Source organism: Sinocyclocheilus rhinocerous, unplaced genomic scaffold, assembly GCF_001515625.1.
Source record: "Sinocyclocheilus rhinocerous isolate Xijiao unplaced genomic scaffold, SAMN03320098_v1.1 scaffold399, whole genome shotgun sequence".
NCBI lineage: Eukaryota > Metazoa > Chordata > Actinopteri > Cypriniformes > Cyprinidae > Sinocyclocheilus > Sinocyclocheilus rhinocerous.
In genome coordinates this window covers 77,383-94,441 of record NW_015666173.1, presented here as the reverse complement: position 1 = coordinate 94,441, position 17,059 = coordinate 77,383, and the positions used below count along the sequence as shown (strand labels likewise).

The 17,059-nt window shown below is 46.6% G+C and overlaps 1 protein-coding gene across 1 annotated transcript; it reads right to left on the bottom strand.

Annotated features, from left to right (window-relative positions):
• Nucleotides 1-5,460: 5,460 nt before the first annotated feature.
• On the bottom strand, nucleotides 5,461-16,066 carry LOC107731952 (uncharacterized). Its single transcript, XM_016543179.1, has 2 exons — nucleotides 13,646-16,066; nucleotides 5,461-5,513 (listed from the first exon to the last, which is right to left on the bottom strand). Exons 1-2 carry the CDS (start codon nucleotides 15,279-15,281, stop codon nucleotides 5,461-5,463), a joined length of 1,689 nt encoding a protein of 562 aa, XP_016398665.1. The 5' UTR covers nucleotides 15,282-16,066.
• Between the last annotated feature and the right edge of the window lie 993 nt (nucleotides 16,067-17,059).

Here is a 17,059-nt window from a genome sequence, read left to right as displayed (position 1 = left end):
ACAAAAAAAACTGACAATTATACAGAATTAAATATAACAGAAAAAATGAACAAGAGATTACACAGAACAATTAAAATTAAATTGACAATTAAACAATTAAAAATACATTACAAATCAGTAAATATAAGTGGCGTCGAATATTTGAAGATAATTGTCTCCCCCTAATGAAACCAGTCTGATCTTCAGAGATTATTTTAGGAAGATAGGCATCCAGACGGCAAGCCAGCACCTTGGCTAATAATTTAACATCTGAATTTAACAAATTAATATGCCTCCAACTGCCACATTCAACTGGGTTATCACGCTTAAGTATAAGCGAAATAGAAGCCTGAGTGAGTGTTAAGGGAAGAGAGCCATTGATTAAAGAATCATTGTACATGTCTAACAATAAAGGTGCTAGTTGATTGGCAAACCTTTTATAAAAATCAATCGGAAAGCCGTCTGTCTTACCATTCTTACCATTTGATAAGCTGAAGACCTTTCAAAATCTCATCTAACTGTAGAGGCTTATCAGCTACAGCTTCTACAGCTGCATCAATACGAGGAATATCTAGACTGTCTAAAAAATGATCCATGATGGAATCATCCCCAGGAGGTTCTGATTTATAAAGGTTGGAATAATAAGAGAAAAAAACATCATTGATATCAGATGGATTTTTAGTTAAAGAGCCAGAAGAATCAATAATCAAGTAAATGGTCATAGAGATGCACAGCATGACCATCACATGTGAACCAGTGATAGTAATCATGGTCACGAGCTCTGTGGATTGACTTTCCCCCACCTAGAAGACAAAGAACAGACTGAGATTCCTTACAGACCTCTTAAACTCTGGTCTTCACAGAACATGTCCTTCTTCACAGAATGGCACAGAAACTGCCTTTCCATGCACCTAAATGACACTAAAAGGACTTGTGAGCAACTAATCATTTCTATGCATAACTCCATATTATGTATGTAACCCACATGTGTGACTATCAGGTTCTAATCACTTATTGTGTGTGTATTTTGAATAACTATTGAATAGCTTAAGGGTTCATATTTATGTTTAGTATGTGTGTGTTTGAATCTCCTTGCTTGAAACCAAATGTATCATTCTTGTTATAGAAATCATGTCCAAAATTATACTCAATCATATATCAATCATATATCAAATCATTGCTTAAGTGATTGATGGTTGTTTAGGTCTATGCAATTGCACATATTTCTATAAACTTGGGATTTCACATTTTCATCCACTTAAACTAATTATTTCCTCACTTTCTCTCTTTCTGCAACTTGTGTGAATGCGTGTGTTTATGTGTTAGATTAATTTATATGTCTTAGATTTATCCAATAAAGCCTTATTTATATTGAAAAGAGAAGTATCTTGTGTTTTGTGCTTGCAAGTTAATGTCTTAAACTGCCGATCTTGTTACTGTGCTAATTAATAGTGTTTTCACTATATTTTGAATATTAATATCCATTGCAGAGTTGATGTTATATGGCTCGTTCAATGAATCGCTGGCCGTCTCAGTGATCAGCCGTAATACCAGTCTGCCTGGTACGCCTGTAACACAGACATCGTGTGCAGACACGCACCGGCCTGACCTGCTGCCGCGTACCCCTTGCCCACCAGCGCTGATGTTGTACGCAGTGGCTTGGAGGGCAGTGCCGGAGCCTTTAAGGACGATGCCATGCCTGGGGACAGATAGCTGACTAGCGTCTGTTCAACCCGGGGCATCGCCCTATAGCCATGCTCAGTCAACCCCGCCACATTCCCATAATAATCAGAGGCAAGGATGAAGAGACGGGCCGAAAAAGGCCTGGCACATGACCTCGACACCTCAGTGTGAAGGTCGGGGAAAAAAGGCAGGCATGGAGGTGGTGGCCTCGTGCGCAGGAAGCGTTCATCCAACTTGCTTCACTGCTTCTTCGCTGCGGCTCGGTCTGCTTCTCGGCGGGCCAAGCCGATCTTTAATTTGGCCACGGCGCGAGTAAGCACCTCCACTAGCTCCTCATACTGGAGCGATTGAGGGGGCGAAACCTCTTTGACGCCCTCCACGTCAACCTCCTCGGAGGAAGACAGGTGGAGCGTCGAGCTCTCATCCCGGGAGGAAGTAGCCGCAGAACGGGCTTCCGAACCCAGAGATCGGGTGCTGGATCTAGCGGGTGAGGAAGGAGATAGGGACTCACCCGTCTCCATTCCCTCTGCCAGATCCAATTGCGAACCCCACGAATGCAGCCGCCGCTCCGCCTCGACGGAAGCGGGGCCAGCACCGCGAGGAACGCTGGCGAAGGCTTCCTCCTCGAAGAGAGCCCTCCGGGAGCGAAGCGTATGCAGTGGGAGACGCTCGCAATGCGGGCAGCCAGCCCCCTCGAGAGCCGACTCTGCGTGCTTCGCTCGAAAGCAAATCACGCACAGGCTGTGTGTATCCCCACCCATGATGTAACGTGGGCAGGGACAACCTATAACGTGGCTTGCTCTCGCCCTTGAAATGCTTAGTCTTAGCGTGAGCCTTAGACATAGCTGGAGCTTATGAACTTATTCACAATTGACAGACAACAATAAATATGACTGACACATAGAGAGCGCTTCGCTGAATGACAGAAAGCTGACGCCGGCTCCGCCGCACGTGCTTTTATAGCTTCCTGGTCATGACGTCACCCGCCCGTGACGTCCCGCTCAGCTATTGGACTGATTTCACATGTGATTCAGAGCGTGGTCACAGAAGGCGTTCCCGAAGCGTTTTCCGACGCAGCTCGAGTTCCTAAAGAGGAACAGTACTTTTTCTGTCACATGGCCTGGCATGTATCTAAATGTAAAAATACAAAAGGCTACATGTAAAAATGTGTTTTGTTTTGTTTTGTTTTGTTTTTTGTCCGGACCTTTGCTTGGAAGAAAATATAGAGGACCTCCAGAGTTACCTGTTGGAACTTTAGTTGAATCTGGGATGGGTCCAATTATTGGTAAAATCAGTTCAAAGTCATGGAAGTCATAACTCACTAGCCATCCCAGATGGTAGGCCTTGGGCACTCTGACATCTGTTGCCGTGCAGTTGTTAAACAGGATGTACACTGTCACTTCAACGAGGGGTGTGGCTTCCAAAGTGAGGCCCAGTTCCCCACATTTGGGTGAAGGTTGGAAGAAGCCTAGGTTGTGGCTGAGAGCTTGGCCGCTTCGCAGGTTGAGTCTTTGATTTGATGACAGGCCAGATGGGGGCAGAGTAGGTGCTGTTACACGGACGAATGACACCCTTCTCAAGCATAGAGTTGATGATCTCCTGTACGGGTTCGTACGATTCAAGGGGGATCTTGTATTGCTTGACAAAAGTGGGTGGAGCTTTTGGGTGCGTTGGGACACGCACAACATGGAGGTTAGTGAGGCCACAATCTAAAGAGTCCTTGGCAAATGATTCCTTGTATTTGTACAGGACTTGACGGAGTTTGTGGCGGTCTGCATCCTCCTGTATGGCATCAGCATCTTTCAGAATTTGCTGGACTTGTGTCTCAAAACCTGGGTATGGCTCTTCTGTCATTAATTCCTCTGTGCCGTGGGCGGTCAGAGGTGCAGTCACGCTGTCATTTATGCAGGTGGAGTGGTTAGAGACCGTGTACACGGCAAAGTGTTGGTCTTCTGTTAGTTCTGTTCTACACACCTGCTCCTTGACCACTGGCATGACTGAGGTTATGGTGATGATCTTGAAGGGTGCTGTTGACACTGTGTGGCCTGAGCTTTCTTCTGGAATCATTGAATGTGAGATGGGTCCAATTATTGGTAGAATTAGTTCAAAGTCATGGAAGTCATAACTCACTAGCCAACCCAGACGGTACGCCTTAGGCACTCTGACATCTGTTGCCGTGCAGTTATTGAACAAGATGTGGACTGCCCGAGATGTCACTTCAATGAGGGGTGTGGCTTCCAAAGTGAGGCCCAGTTCCCCACATTTGGGTGAAGGTTGGAAGAAGCCTAGGGTGTGGCTGAGAGCTTGGCCGCTTCGCAGGTTGAGTCAAACAGCGACCCCTTTGGTGTAAGCTGGTACTACAGTCTCTTGTTCATTGATTAGCGTGCAGGCCTCAGGGATGGTTTGGCCTGACAGGACGTTCTTAAGGTTGCCAGGGACTGTGGGTGACTGTGAGGTCATTGGAGCCCATATTGATCATGTCCACATGAGTCCTGAGGCGAATCAGCATGTCCGCTCCGATGTAGACGTCATGCGGTGCGTCTGGAAGGACCAGGAAGTAATGGGTTAGACACCTGTCATTCCACCTCAAGTTCAGGGCACAGGTGCCCTTGGCAGTCACCATAGCTGATGGGCAGGGATTCAATGGGAATCGTGTGCGCTTGTTAGCAAAAGGAATGTTCGTTGTGTGCTGTTTGAGAGCATTGAACAGTGAGAGGCTGATGGCTGAATTGTCTGCCCACAGTGCTAGTATGGGGTCTGTTGTTGTGACATCATTCAGTTGTAAGCCCCCCTTAACATGGGGGCCGTATGTGTCAGAGTCTTTGGCTAACTGGAAAGTACAGAGCAGCGACCTTGAACTTTGCTCTTGGGCCGAGACGTTCCCGCGGCTGGCGGCGAAATTTTCCGCGACCTTTGTGACCTGGCATTCTGTCTGGGGTGGTCTTGGTGACTGAGGAGGCAGAGGTTCTCGCACTTGAGCCCAGATTTTCAGTTGTTTAAAATCTAGCAATGGCTCAAAGCGATCTAGCAGGTCTTTGCCAATGAGGAGAGGATATGTGTCCAATGGAGAAATGTACACAGGGTGCACAAAGTTCATAGGACCGATGGTCAGGTGAATTGGAGCTACCTGTTCAAGTTGGACCTCATTTTGGCTGTAGGATTGCACATTCAGCACACACCTCTGATAGTTAAGAGTTCGATTCTGTCTCTTGGCTTCACTTTGAAGTCTGTCAAAAAGTTGGCTTGACATTAAAGTGAGGTCAGCTCCCGTGTCCACCAGGGCCTCCAGTCTCACCTCATTTTCTAATGTGATGGCCAGGTAGAGTTTTTTGGCCACCCCCCTTTCGATTAGGTTCCCCAGGAGTCTTGGCACTGGGGCTTGTGTGGTGACTGGCAAGCAGTCAGAGCTGGTCTTGTGTGGCCTGTCAGGGAGGCAGACTACCAAAACCGAGCTTTCTGGTACTTTGCGGTCTGGGCTGGAGGTGTGGTGCGGAATATCTGGTTCTGTGGTTAACGGTGGATTAGCAGTGATCTATTTGGGAGGTTCATTTTGAGCGGACTTTGAGTGGACGTTGGGGTCAGATCTCAGGCTTAGTCATAACTGATCTGACTCATCCCTTTTGTCTCCCTTGTGGTGCTTTTTCTGGAGGAGTTCCTTTAAAAGTCTCATGATCTCTGCTGATTCAGATGTAGCTTCCTGGTTCTGTTCTGCTGGTGGTTTATATTTGGGCTTGTCCAGGGCATGTTGACAGGGGTTCTGCTGCTGGCAGTCCGAGCTCGATGCTTGTGTCGGTTCCCCTAGGGCCGTCTCTTGGCTTCCCATGTGGCTCCACCCCTTCGGTTGAGGGGTGGTTGTGACCTGTCCCAGGATCTCTCGGGGCGCCCAGTCTGGTGCTTAGGACGGGCACCACCATGGCCACGCTGCTCTCTGCTGGCTGGGAAGGATCCTGACATTGTGTTGACAGGTTTGTCACTGTGGCTTGGCTCGGCGCCCACTAGAGCAAGTTCTGAACTCTGATTAGCGACAGGATAGATTGTGGGTGTTTTTCCTGTCTTTTCAGAAGAAGTCCTTTGTTTGGCATAGGCCTTATGGGCCAAGGCAGGGATTCAAGGGGAATCGTGTGCGCTTGTTAGCAAAAGGAATGTTCGTTGTGTGCTGTTTGAGAGCATTGAACTGTGAGAGGCTGATGGCTGAATTGTCTGCCCACAGTGCTAGTATGGGGTCTGTTGTTGTGACATCATTCAGTTGTAAGCCCCCCTTAACGTGGGGGCCGTATGTGTCAGAGTCTTTGGCTAACTGGAAAGTACAGAGCAGCGACCTTGAACTTTGCTCTTGGGCCGAGACGTTCCCGCGGCTGGCGGCGAGATTTCCCGCGACCTTTGTGACCTGACAGTCTGTCTGGGGTGGTCTTGGTGACTGAGGAGGCAGAGGTTCTCGCACTTGAGCCCAGATTTTCAGTTGTTTAAAATCTAGCAATGGCTCAAAGCGATCTAGCAGGTCTTTGCCAATGAGGAGAGGATATGTGTCCAATGGAGAAATGTACACAGGGTGCACAAAGTTCATAGGGCCGATGGTCAGGTGAATTGGAGCTACCTGTTCAAGTTGGACCTCATTTTGGCTGTAGGATTGCACATTCAGCACACACCTCTGATAGTTAAGAGTTCGATTCTGTCTCTTGGCTTCACTTTGAAGTCTGTCAAAAAGTTGGCTAGACATTAAAGTGAGGTCAGCTCCCGTGTCCACCAGGGCCTCCAGTCTCACCTCATTTTCTAATGTGATGGCCAGGTAGAGTTTTTTGGCCACCCCCCTTTCGATTAGGTTCCCTAGGAGTCTCGGCACTGGGGCTTGTGTGGTGACTGGCAAGCAGTCAGAGCTGGTCTTGTGTGGCTCGTCAGGGAGGCAGACCACCAAAACCGCACTTTCTGGTACTTTGCAGTCCTGGCTGGAGGTGTGTTGCGGGATGTTGGCTGGTTCTGGTGGTTCCACAGTCAGCTGAGGTGGTTGAGTGATGTCACCACTTGGTGATGAGATATCTGGTTCTGTGGTTAACAGTGGATTAGCAGTGATCTGGTTGGGAAGTTCATTTTGAGGGGACTCTGAGTGGGCGTTGGGGTCAGAGCTAATGCTTAGTCATAGCTGATCTGACTCATCCCTTTTCTTTCCCTTATGGTGCTTTTCTTGGAGGAGTTCCTTTAAAAGTCTCATGATCTCTGCTGATTCAGATGTAGCTTTCTGGTTCTGTTCTGTGGATGGTTTATATTTGGGCTTGTCCAGGGCCTGTTGAGAGGGGTTCTGCTGCTGGCAGTCCGAGCTTGGTGCTTGTGTCTGTGAGTGTCGGTTCCCCTTGGGCCGTCTCTTGGCTTCCCATGTGGCTCCACCCCTTCGGTTGAGGGGTGGTTGTGACCTGTCCCAGGATCTCTCGGGGCGCTCATACTGGTGCTTAGGACGGGCACCACCATGGCCATGCTGCTCTCTGCTGGTTGGGAAGGACCTTGACATTGTGTTGACAGGTTTGTCAGTGTGGCTTGGCTCGGCGCCCTCTAGAGCAAGTTCAGAACTCTGATTAGTGACAGGATAGATTGTGGGGTTTTTTCCTGTCTTTTCAGAAGCAGTCCTTTGTTTGGCATAGGCCTTATGGGCCAAATCTCGCAGCTGTTGGGTGGACATAGTCCGTGGGCAAGCCAGAACCCCCAGGTGGTGGCTCACTGTTGGGTGCAGGTTCCGGAGGAACAGAGTTTTGAAGTTGAAATCATCTTCCATTCCTGGCTCGTTCCGTGCTCCAAAGTAGGCCTGTCTAAGCCTGTTGTAGTAGGCCTGCGTGTTTTCCTGTCTGCCCTGTTTAAGGTCCATGGCAGTAATCAGTCCTTGCTCTGACTCTGGGTCAGAGAACTCCTTAATCAAAACCTGCTGCAGTTGCTGGTAATCCACTTTGACTGTTTCTGGCTGCCAGTCTAGAAAGCTCCGCACCTCACGGCTGGAGGTGATCCTGAGCAGATAGAGTCCGTCTCGTGTAGTAACATTGGCAACAGTTTGCAAGTGAAAGTCAATGTCTTTTATGTAGGCGTGCACGTCGTGGCCTCCTGCAGGGTTTGGAGTGAAAGTGGGAATGTTTCTAGCCAGCTTATCCAATCCTTTAGGTGACACACCGTGACTGGAAGACAGCCTTTGAAAAGGCTCCCACCCCCTTGCTGCTGCTGGGGGTTCAGGGATGCTGGCAGGTGATGTCTTGAGCAGTGGGCTCTCACCCCCCTTTCGAACTGGAAACCCTTGACTAGGAGGTATCAATCTGCTGGTTAGGGGAAATTCTGTGGTGTGCATTTCCCTTTCAGAGTCACTTTGCAGTCTATATGCATATTTAAGCTCTCGGTGAACCGTATCAAGTTCATCTTTTAAATAGTCTCTTTGTTGGGCCAGGGCACTGACTTCAGCCCGGGAACTTTGCAGGTGGCCTTCACAGGCCCTGGCCCTAGCATCTCTCTCTTTGAGTTCAGTCTCTGCTCTCATCAGGAGAGCCTCGGCTCGCTGAAGTTTTTCACTTAGTTCCTCTCTGGTGTCCTTTTCCCACTGCTCTCGGCGTGTTGTGTCTACACGGAGATCAGTTAAGGCTTTCTGGAGTCTTTCTACTTCCTCCTGCAGCTCTGGGTCCTTTTCATCCGCCGTCCTGTGCTGGTGCTGAGTCTCCGACGTTAGCTGGTCCAGTTGACTTTGAGCAAGCACCAGGTTTCTCTGAGCCTCCTCAGCCTGGAGCTTCAGCGCTGCTGCTTCCTGTTCCATGCGGGAGATGCTTGCTTCTCCCAGCTTTGCCTGAGCGAGGAGGTTGTGGGCGAGGGGCCCGAGGATCTTGGTGAGATCTTTGTGGCTGTAGTCCTGTGTCGGATCGTGTGACATCAGGGCGCTCAGGTTGTCGTCGAGCTGTTCCCGGCTCAGGTGCTGCAGGCCGCCGGCTGCTTCAGACAGGAGTGTACCAGTTATGGCACTCAGCCAGGACGCTAGTCGATCCCAGTGGGCATCAGGGCTGGATGATCGAGACATGCTGGCTCACTGGTGAAAAGAGAGAGGGAGAGAGAGAGAGAGAGGGAGAGAGGGAGAGAGGGACAGCACGAAAAGGCCAATGCAAGTCCTTACAGCGTTAGCAGGCTGCAATTATAGTAATTATACGTTCTATGCACGGTCTGTCTGAGGAGTACAAACAGTTTGCGGAGTGTAGACCAGACACCTGTTATCTCGGCCGTGAATGGCACGGTGTGTCTAATTGTTGTGGGGGCACCGGAAAGGATCTAACTAAGATTGTTGACAGCGTGATCGTCTAAAGACTTTGGCAGCTTGGGTCGTCAATCTATTACTCAGCCTTCCCTGATGATTCTCAAAGGTTCGGTCTCTAGGCAAACAAAACAGAACAAAATGAAAAACAAACAAACCAACAAATCAAAACACAGAGAGAGATAGAGGAGAGAGCAGGTTTAAGCCTTTTACTGCTGTTAGGGGTTATGACAGGGCCTACCGAGTAGAGGGCGCTGCTGGGTCATAACATCTAGTGTGGCAGCCTGTGGAGCGGCTAATTACCTTAAAGATTTAGGAGCACCCTAATTTTGGGTCAGTATTCTATGGCTAGGCTTAGTGATGGATTGAGGTGATTCAATCTGGATCCCGTGGCAGCTCACTGCGATCCGCCGTGGAGGCAACTGTCACTTCACCAACTAAGCACTAGAGGGAGTGTTACCTATAGGTGAACAAAAATGGCTAGAATACAGAAATTAACTTTAAATTTGAATTCAAACACTGTTTAAACTAAATTTAAATAAGTGAGTGGTAAAGTGAGAGAGAAAAGGGGGAGAGAACCCTGATTAAAAATTAAAAATTAAAATAATAAAATAAAAAAAAATAATAAATAAAAAGGGAACAAAACAACAAAATAAACAAAATTATAAAAGTAATAAAAGAGAATAAAGTAAAACAAATAATACTGGATATGAAAAACTAATACAAAAACAAGAAATAAAAATAAATGAATAAGTAAAATTAAACATGAAACTGCAGGTAACTAGAATGGCTAGAATGATAATGACCGATGAAGCAGAAGGGAAATTAAAATCAACAAATTAGAGTACCAAGTCGACCTAGCAGAGAATGCCCACAAGGGGGAGTGGGTGCGCCCACCCAAGGTGAAAACAGGAAGGTAGAAGGAGTTCAAGAAGTGTTAGATACTTAAACAGCCTGCCCTCTAGTGTTAGTTTAAGGTACTGTGCCTTAACTCCAATCGTGCTTAGACTGATAGCGTTTAGTGTGAGACTATTCTCATTCTAACGAAATTTACTGCAGTTATCACAAGAACATTGAGAGTCAAATCCCAACAGATTCTACAATTTGTGCAACTTAACTGCACAATGATGTGTGTGGCAGGATTTCTTCGCTGCCAGTACACATATCAACAATATGAACAACAGGGTTTCTTCGCTGTTGTTATGCAAATTTCACTTGATCAAGGTTTTAAAAGCTCCCATTTACATTTCAATCCGTCTACTGGCTTACAGTGTTCTTATGATCAAATCTGCATTAGGCAACGCATTGGATAGCTACTCTAACGGTTAAACCTAAGGGAGTTAGATCGTCTAGTTAAATGAAATTGGAACTTCGCAATGACTTCAATCTAGCGATACGATCAAAATAAGGCCTTTAAAAGATGATAAGAGGAGCATCGCTCAAATCTATCTTTATCGCAATGCAGGAAGATTTCTTCGTTCCAACAGGCGATTTTGATAATATTAAAATGTACTGTAAAGAGATTCCTTCGTCTTTAGAGAACAATTTTAATATTATGAACTGCAGTTTACTTTAACAATTAACAGTGACTAAATGTTAGACAAATAGAGGCTGTTAAAAATACAGTACTGGAGGTGGCTTTTAACCATCCAATCCAAAAGAGTGAGTTCGCGCTGCGACTTGTCTCACTCTAAGCGCGCATAATATAAAAACACAAATAAATTGATACTGTTTGCTCACAAACCAAGTTTGAATGTGCCCGCGTATCTCCACCAAAACTGTAGGGTTTTTCAACTCAAAAAGGGAAATATTTATGACGAATTATAACTGGTTATGATTCATAATAAATATTTAGATTAGATCTTTGAATTAACTGTAGCAGAATCAATATTACCATTACTTGATCTGTCCGTCCACCGAGCAGACAAAATAATCATTTATCAATTCAAAGAAAGATTATTTTCCTGGCCAAGGAAGAATAATCTGTCCTTCTTTGTGCAGTGCTAGCAGTAATTTAGCAAAATGTAGCAAGGGTTCACACATTCATTGACTTCGAATTGTGAGCAGCAAACAGAGACAATCAGTTGTGAATATAAGGGATTTAATAAATGAAACTATATCTAACATATAACTAACTAAGCAAAACACATATATACAGAATGAAGCAAAGTAAGAAAAAGAGAGAGGAAAGAAAAGATTGGCAGTATTTCACATCACTTAACCACAACCTTTGAGAATCATCAAAGAATCAAAAATCACCTTAAAAGGGGCTGAAACTTAAACACGCATCTAAATAATTGTAAACGGTTACTTGCATTGGTTTCGATTGTCCGGATGCGATAGACAACGGAGGTCTTTGATGGATTCGTTAGGAGTGAGCTGGAAGTTTTACTTCTGGTTCTTCTGAAGAAGGAAAAGTCCACAGCGACTAAAGTTACTTGAAGATAAAAACTGCCGGAAAATAAAACTCAAGAGGAAGATCTTGAGAGTCTTGGAAAAGGTGTTGTCTCAAACGAAGAGGGTTTCTGAGCAAAGATTATTTCGGGCTAATGCCTTTTGAGGGTTTGTATTCACACCCCCTTTTAGGTGGAATGGCCAATCAGAGGCATGAATTTTGAGCGGGAGAAACTTTCTTTGTCTCTTGTTTATGGCCCATTTGCATGTTTATTGCTGGTCTGGAAGATCGGTGCAGTTTTACCCAAAATATGCTACAAATAGTAAGATGCGTTTCACAATCACATACTGTACATCATTGTTTGAGAAATAGATAGCAGATCATTTTGATACCAAGAAACAAACATTTAGAATAGATTAAACCAAAGATACATACATACACCTGAAGATCAGTGTTTTAGGGCTTTAACTAATACAAATACGAGTGGTAACTCAGCTAATCTAATAGGGAAACATACAAACAACACATGCAATATACCAGATATATTTGTAGAGTATAATAGAGTAACGGTCTTTATGTGTGTGTGTGTTTGTGTGTGTGTTAGTTTGCTTGGTCAGCCGGCCTGGCCTGTTGTGCCTGGCCCCGGGGGTCATTTACGTCTCTTTGGAATGTGTTTGAAACCCCACATGAAGGTGCGAGTGGTGAAACTGTTTAGCATCTCTTTGAGAGTGGGGGGGAACCATTTGACATTTAGTACCCATATAAGTGTGACGTCTGGGACCAGGACTGTAATTTATATGCAAATGTCAAAAGCTAAAAGGGTCTTCTTAAACCATAAAACCCCAAAAATCATGCATGATCCTACGCAGACGCTACAGCCCCCCTTTTGGCTGACGAAGTTCACCTGCACACTTCGTCAGACAACAGTTTTCATGATGGTCGGACAGCAGGTGGATCATGATGATCGGGTAGCAGGTGGATCATAATGGCTAGATGGCAGGTGGATCCTGAAGGCCGGATGGCAGGTGGATCCTAATTTTCAGATGGCAGGTGGATCAGGATTGACAGATGGCAGGTGGATCCTACTTTTCCTCAGCCTTCGGATCCTCAGCGTGGGTGTTACCCTTGGTCAGGTTCAGCATTGTCTCCGCCTGGGTCCCTCTCTTGCGGTGGCTCCGTTTGAAGGTTCGAGGAAGGGCAGCTGTGCACCTGTTCATGGACCTTTGCACCCCGTTGACTCTGTTAAACAGGACAAAAGCAAGGCCGAGGGTTAGGGTGTACCCGATTGCTGTGGCAAGGCAAAGTGCCGTGTCGGCAGAGGTCCAGGATCGAGCGACGGGAAAGGTGTTCTGGACAGGCATCCGAGACAGTGCTTGGAGGGCTGTGTCGATTGGGGTGATGTCAATCGTCTGTGACCCCCCTTTCTCAATGCTCAGTTCCAATTCAGGTTCCATGGTGAGATTGTGGTCCCTGAAGAAGGCTGGCATTTCTACCTCGGATTGGTACTCTTCACTTGGAAGGTGGTACAGCGCCAGGTCACCGAGGTGGAGGATGGCACCTTTGGGCACGTGAATCCACATACTCTGGTTGGGCAGACTGACACGGGTGGCAGTGTCGTGCTGGTCATAGGTCAGTGTGGCGGTACGGATGGGCGTGTTGACAAGCCACTGATTTATCACAATCTCTGCTTGCGTTTCTGTGACTTGTGTGCGAGGCTTGGCCTCAGCGGGGCAGAGTGTTTCTCTTTGCATGGGTTGTAACCCGCAGATTCCTTCAGTGTTGTCTCGAAGGAAGGGCTTGCTGGGGCAGAGATAATGAATGTCTTTGGTCAGGGTACACATGCGCAGGTTTGGGGCCAGGTATAACTGTGGGTTATTGTCGTGGTAGGCTACCATATCTGGTGTGTGTATTCTGATGTGAGTGTTTCCCTGCCAAAATCCAACATTGACAATGTCTTTGAGTCTGTAAATGTTGTCAGATTCAATGATGGGTAGATTCAGAAGAAACGCCATCTCGCTCTGCTCAGGGTCAACATGTAGCAGGATGGACCCTCCCAGGGAGTAGGCAAGGTGGGCTTGAAGAGGGTCAGCTGGACGGGTAGTTACAGAGGATAACACTGTTTGTACTAGGCTCAGGGGCACCAGATACGGAGGAATTCTACCCATGGCTAGGCTGTCAATGGAGGAGCTCACCTCACGGAGCATGTCAGACATCAGTGCGGTGACCAGCTGAGTTTGGGCAACATCATTCTGTATAACAGAGAATAACTGTTTCACGGAGTTCACAGTTTGGTTCAGCAGGACACTGTGAGTTTCGGTTGAGGGGTGGTTGTGACCTGTCCCAGGATCTCTCGGGGCGCTCATACTGGTGCTTAGGACGGGCACCACCATGGCCATGCTGCTCTCTGCTGGTTGGGAAGGACCTTGACATTGTGTTGACAGGTTTGTCAGTGTGGCTTGGCTCGGCGCCCTCTAGAGCAAGTTCAGAACTCTGATTAGTGACAGGATAGATTGTGGGGTTTTTTCCTGTCTTTTCAGAAGCAGTCTTTTGTTTAACATAGGCCTTATGGGCCAAATCTCGCAGCTGTTGGGTGGACATAGTCCGTGGGCAAGCCAGAACCCCCAAGTGGTGGCTCACTGTTGGGTGCAGGTTCCGGAGGAACAGAATTTTGAAGTTGAAATCCTGTTCCATTCCTGGCTCGTTCCGTGCTCCGAAGTAGGCCTGTCTGAGCCTGTTGTAGTAAGCCTGTGTGGTTTCCTGTCTGCCCTGTTTAAGGTCCATGGCAGTAATCAGTCCTTGCTCTGACTCTGGGTCAGAGAACTCCTTAATCAGAGCCTGCTGCATTTGCTGGTAATCCACTTCGACCGTTTCTGGCTGCCGGTCTAGAAAGCTCCTCACCTCACGGCTAGCGGTGATTCGGAGCAGATAGAGTCTGTCTCGTGTGGTAACATTGGCAACAGTTTGCAAGTGAAAGTCAATGTCTTTTAAGTAGGCGTGCACATCGTGGCCTCCTGCAGGGTTTGGAGTGAAAGTGGGAATGTTTCTAGCCAGCTTATCCAATTCTTTAGGTGACACGCCGTGACTGGAAGACAGCCTTTGAAAAGGCTCCCACCCCCTTGCTGCTGCTGGGGGTTCAGGGATGCTGGCAGGTGATGTCTTGAGCAGTGGGCTCTCACCCCCCTTTCGAACTGGAAACCCTTGACTAGGAGGTATCAATCTGCTGGTTAGGGGAAATTCTGTGGTGTGCATTTCCCTTTCAGAGTCACTTTGCAGTCTATATGCATATTTAAGCTCTCGGTGAACCGTATCAAGTTCATCTTTTAAATAGTCTCTTTGTTGGGCCAGGGCACTGACTTCAGCCCGGGAACTTTGCAGGTGGCCTTCACAGGCCCTGGCCCTAGCATCTCTCTCTTTGAGTTCAGTCTCTGCTCTCATCAGGAGAGCCTCGGCTCGCTGAAGTTTTTCACTTAGTTCCTCTCTGGTGTCCTTTTCCCACTGCTCTCGGCGTGTTGTGTCTACACGGAGATCAGTTAAGGCTTTCTGGAGTCTTTCTACTTCCTCCTGCAGCTCTGGGTCCTTTTCATCCGCCGTCCTGTGCTGGTGCTGAGTCTCCGACGTTAGCTGGTCCAGTTGACTTTGAGCAAGCACCAGGTTTCTCTGAGCCTCCTCAGCCTGGAGCTTCAGCGCTGCTGCTTCCTGTTCCATGCGGGAGATGCTTGCTTCTCCCAGCTTTGCCTGAGCGAGGAGGTTGTGGGCGAGGGGCCCGAGGATCTTGGTGAGATCTTTGTGGCTGTAGTCCTGTGTCGGATCGTGTGACATCAGGGCGCTCAGGTTGTCGTCGAGCTGTTCCCGGCTCAGGTGCTGCAGGCCGCCGGCTGCTTCAGACAGGAGTGTACCAGTTATGGCACTCAGCCAGGACGCTAGTCGATCCCAGTGGGCATCAGGGCTGGATGATCGAGACATGCTGGCTCACTGGTGAAAAGAGAGAGGGAGAGAGAGAGAGAGAGGGAGAGAGGGAGAGAGGGACAGCACGAAAAGGCCAATGCAAGTCCTTACAGCGTTAGCAGGCTGCAATTATAGTAATTATACGTTCTATGCACGGTCTGTCTGAGGAGTACAAACAGTTTGCGGAGTGTAGACCAGACACCTGTTATCTCGGCCGTGAATGGCACGGTGTGTCTAATTGTTGTGGGGGGGGCACCGGAAAGGATCTAACTCAGATTGTTGACAGCGTGATCGTCTTAAGACTTTGGCAGCTTGGGTCGTCAATCTATTACTCAGCCTTCCCTGATGATTCTCAAAGGTTCGGTCTCTAGGCAAACAAAACAGAACAAAATGAAAAACAAACAAATCAACAAATCAAAACACAGAGAGGGATAGAGGAGAGAGCAGGTTTAAGCCTTTTACTGCTGTTAGGGGTTATGACAGGGCCTACCGAGTAGAGGGCGCTGCTGGGTCATAACATCTAGTGTGGCAGCCTGTGGAGCGGCTAATTACCTTAAAGATTTAGGAGCACCCTAATTTTGGGTCAGTATTCTATGGCTAGGCTTAGTGATGGATTGAGGTGATTCAATCTGGATCCCGTGGCAGCTCACTGCGATCCGCCGTGGAGGCAACTGTCACTTCACCAACTAAGCACTAGAGGGAGTGTTACCTATAGGTGAACAAAAATGGCTAGAATACAGAAATTAACTTTAAATTTGAATTCAAACACTGTTTAAACTAAATTTAAATAAGTGAGTGGTAAAGTGAGAGAGAAAAGGGGGAGAGAACCCTGATTAAAAATTAAAAATTAAAATAATAAAATAAAAAAAAATAATAAATAAAAAGGGAACAAAACAACAAAATAAACAAAATTATAAAAGTAATAAAAGATAATAAAGTAAAACAAAAATAGTACTGGATATGAAAAACTAATACGAAAACAAGAAATAAAAATAAATGAATAAATAAAATTAAAAATGAAACTGCAGGTAACTAGAATGGCTAGAATGATAATGACCGATGAAGCAGAAGGGAAATTAAAATCAACAAATTAGAGTACCAAGTCGACCTAGCAGAGAATGCCCACAAGGGGGAGTGGGTGCGCCCACCCAAGGTGAAAACAGGAAGGTAGAAGGAGTTCAAGAAGTGTTAGATACTTAAACAGCCTGCCCTCTAGTGTTAGTTTAAGGTACTGTGCCTTAACTCCAATCGTGCTTAGACTGATAGCGTTTAGTGTGAGACTATTCTCATTCTAACGAAATTTACTGCAGTTATCACAAGAACATTGAGAGTCAAATCCCAACAGATTCTTACGGTTTGTGCAACTTAACTGCTTAATGGTGTGTAGCAGGATTTCTTCGCTGCCAGTACACATATCAACAATATGAACAACAGGGTTTCTTCGCTGTTGTTATGCAAATTTCACTTGATCAAGGTTTTAAAAGCTCCCATTTACATTTCAATCCGTCTACTGGCTTACAGTGTTCTTATGATCAAATCTGCATTTAGGCACGCATTAGATAGCTACTCTGATGGTTAAACCTAAGGGAGTTAGATCGTCTAGTTAAATGAAATTGGAACTTCGCAATGACTTCAATCTAGCGATACGATCAAAATAAGGCCTTTAAAAGATGATAAGAGGAGCATCGCTCAAATCTATCTTTATCGCAATGCAGGAAGATTTCTTCGTTCCAACAGGCGATTTTGATAATATTAAAATGTACTGTAAAGAGATTCCTTCGTCTTTAGAGAACAAT

Bases quoted from the DNA above. Each gene is read 5' to 3' on its own strand.
- LOC107731952 (XM_016543179.1), bottom strand. From the start codon at position 15,281: ATGTCTCGATCATCCAGCCCTGATGCCCACTGGGATCGACTAGCGTCC. The intron at 5,514-13,645 runs CACCCCTCAACC...ACAGGTCACAAC, and splicing joins ATCCTGGGACAGGTCACAAC to CACCCCTCAACCGAAGGGGT.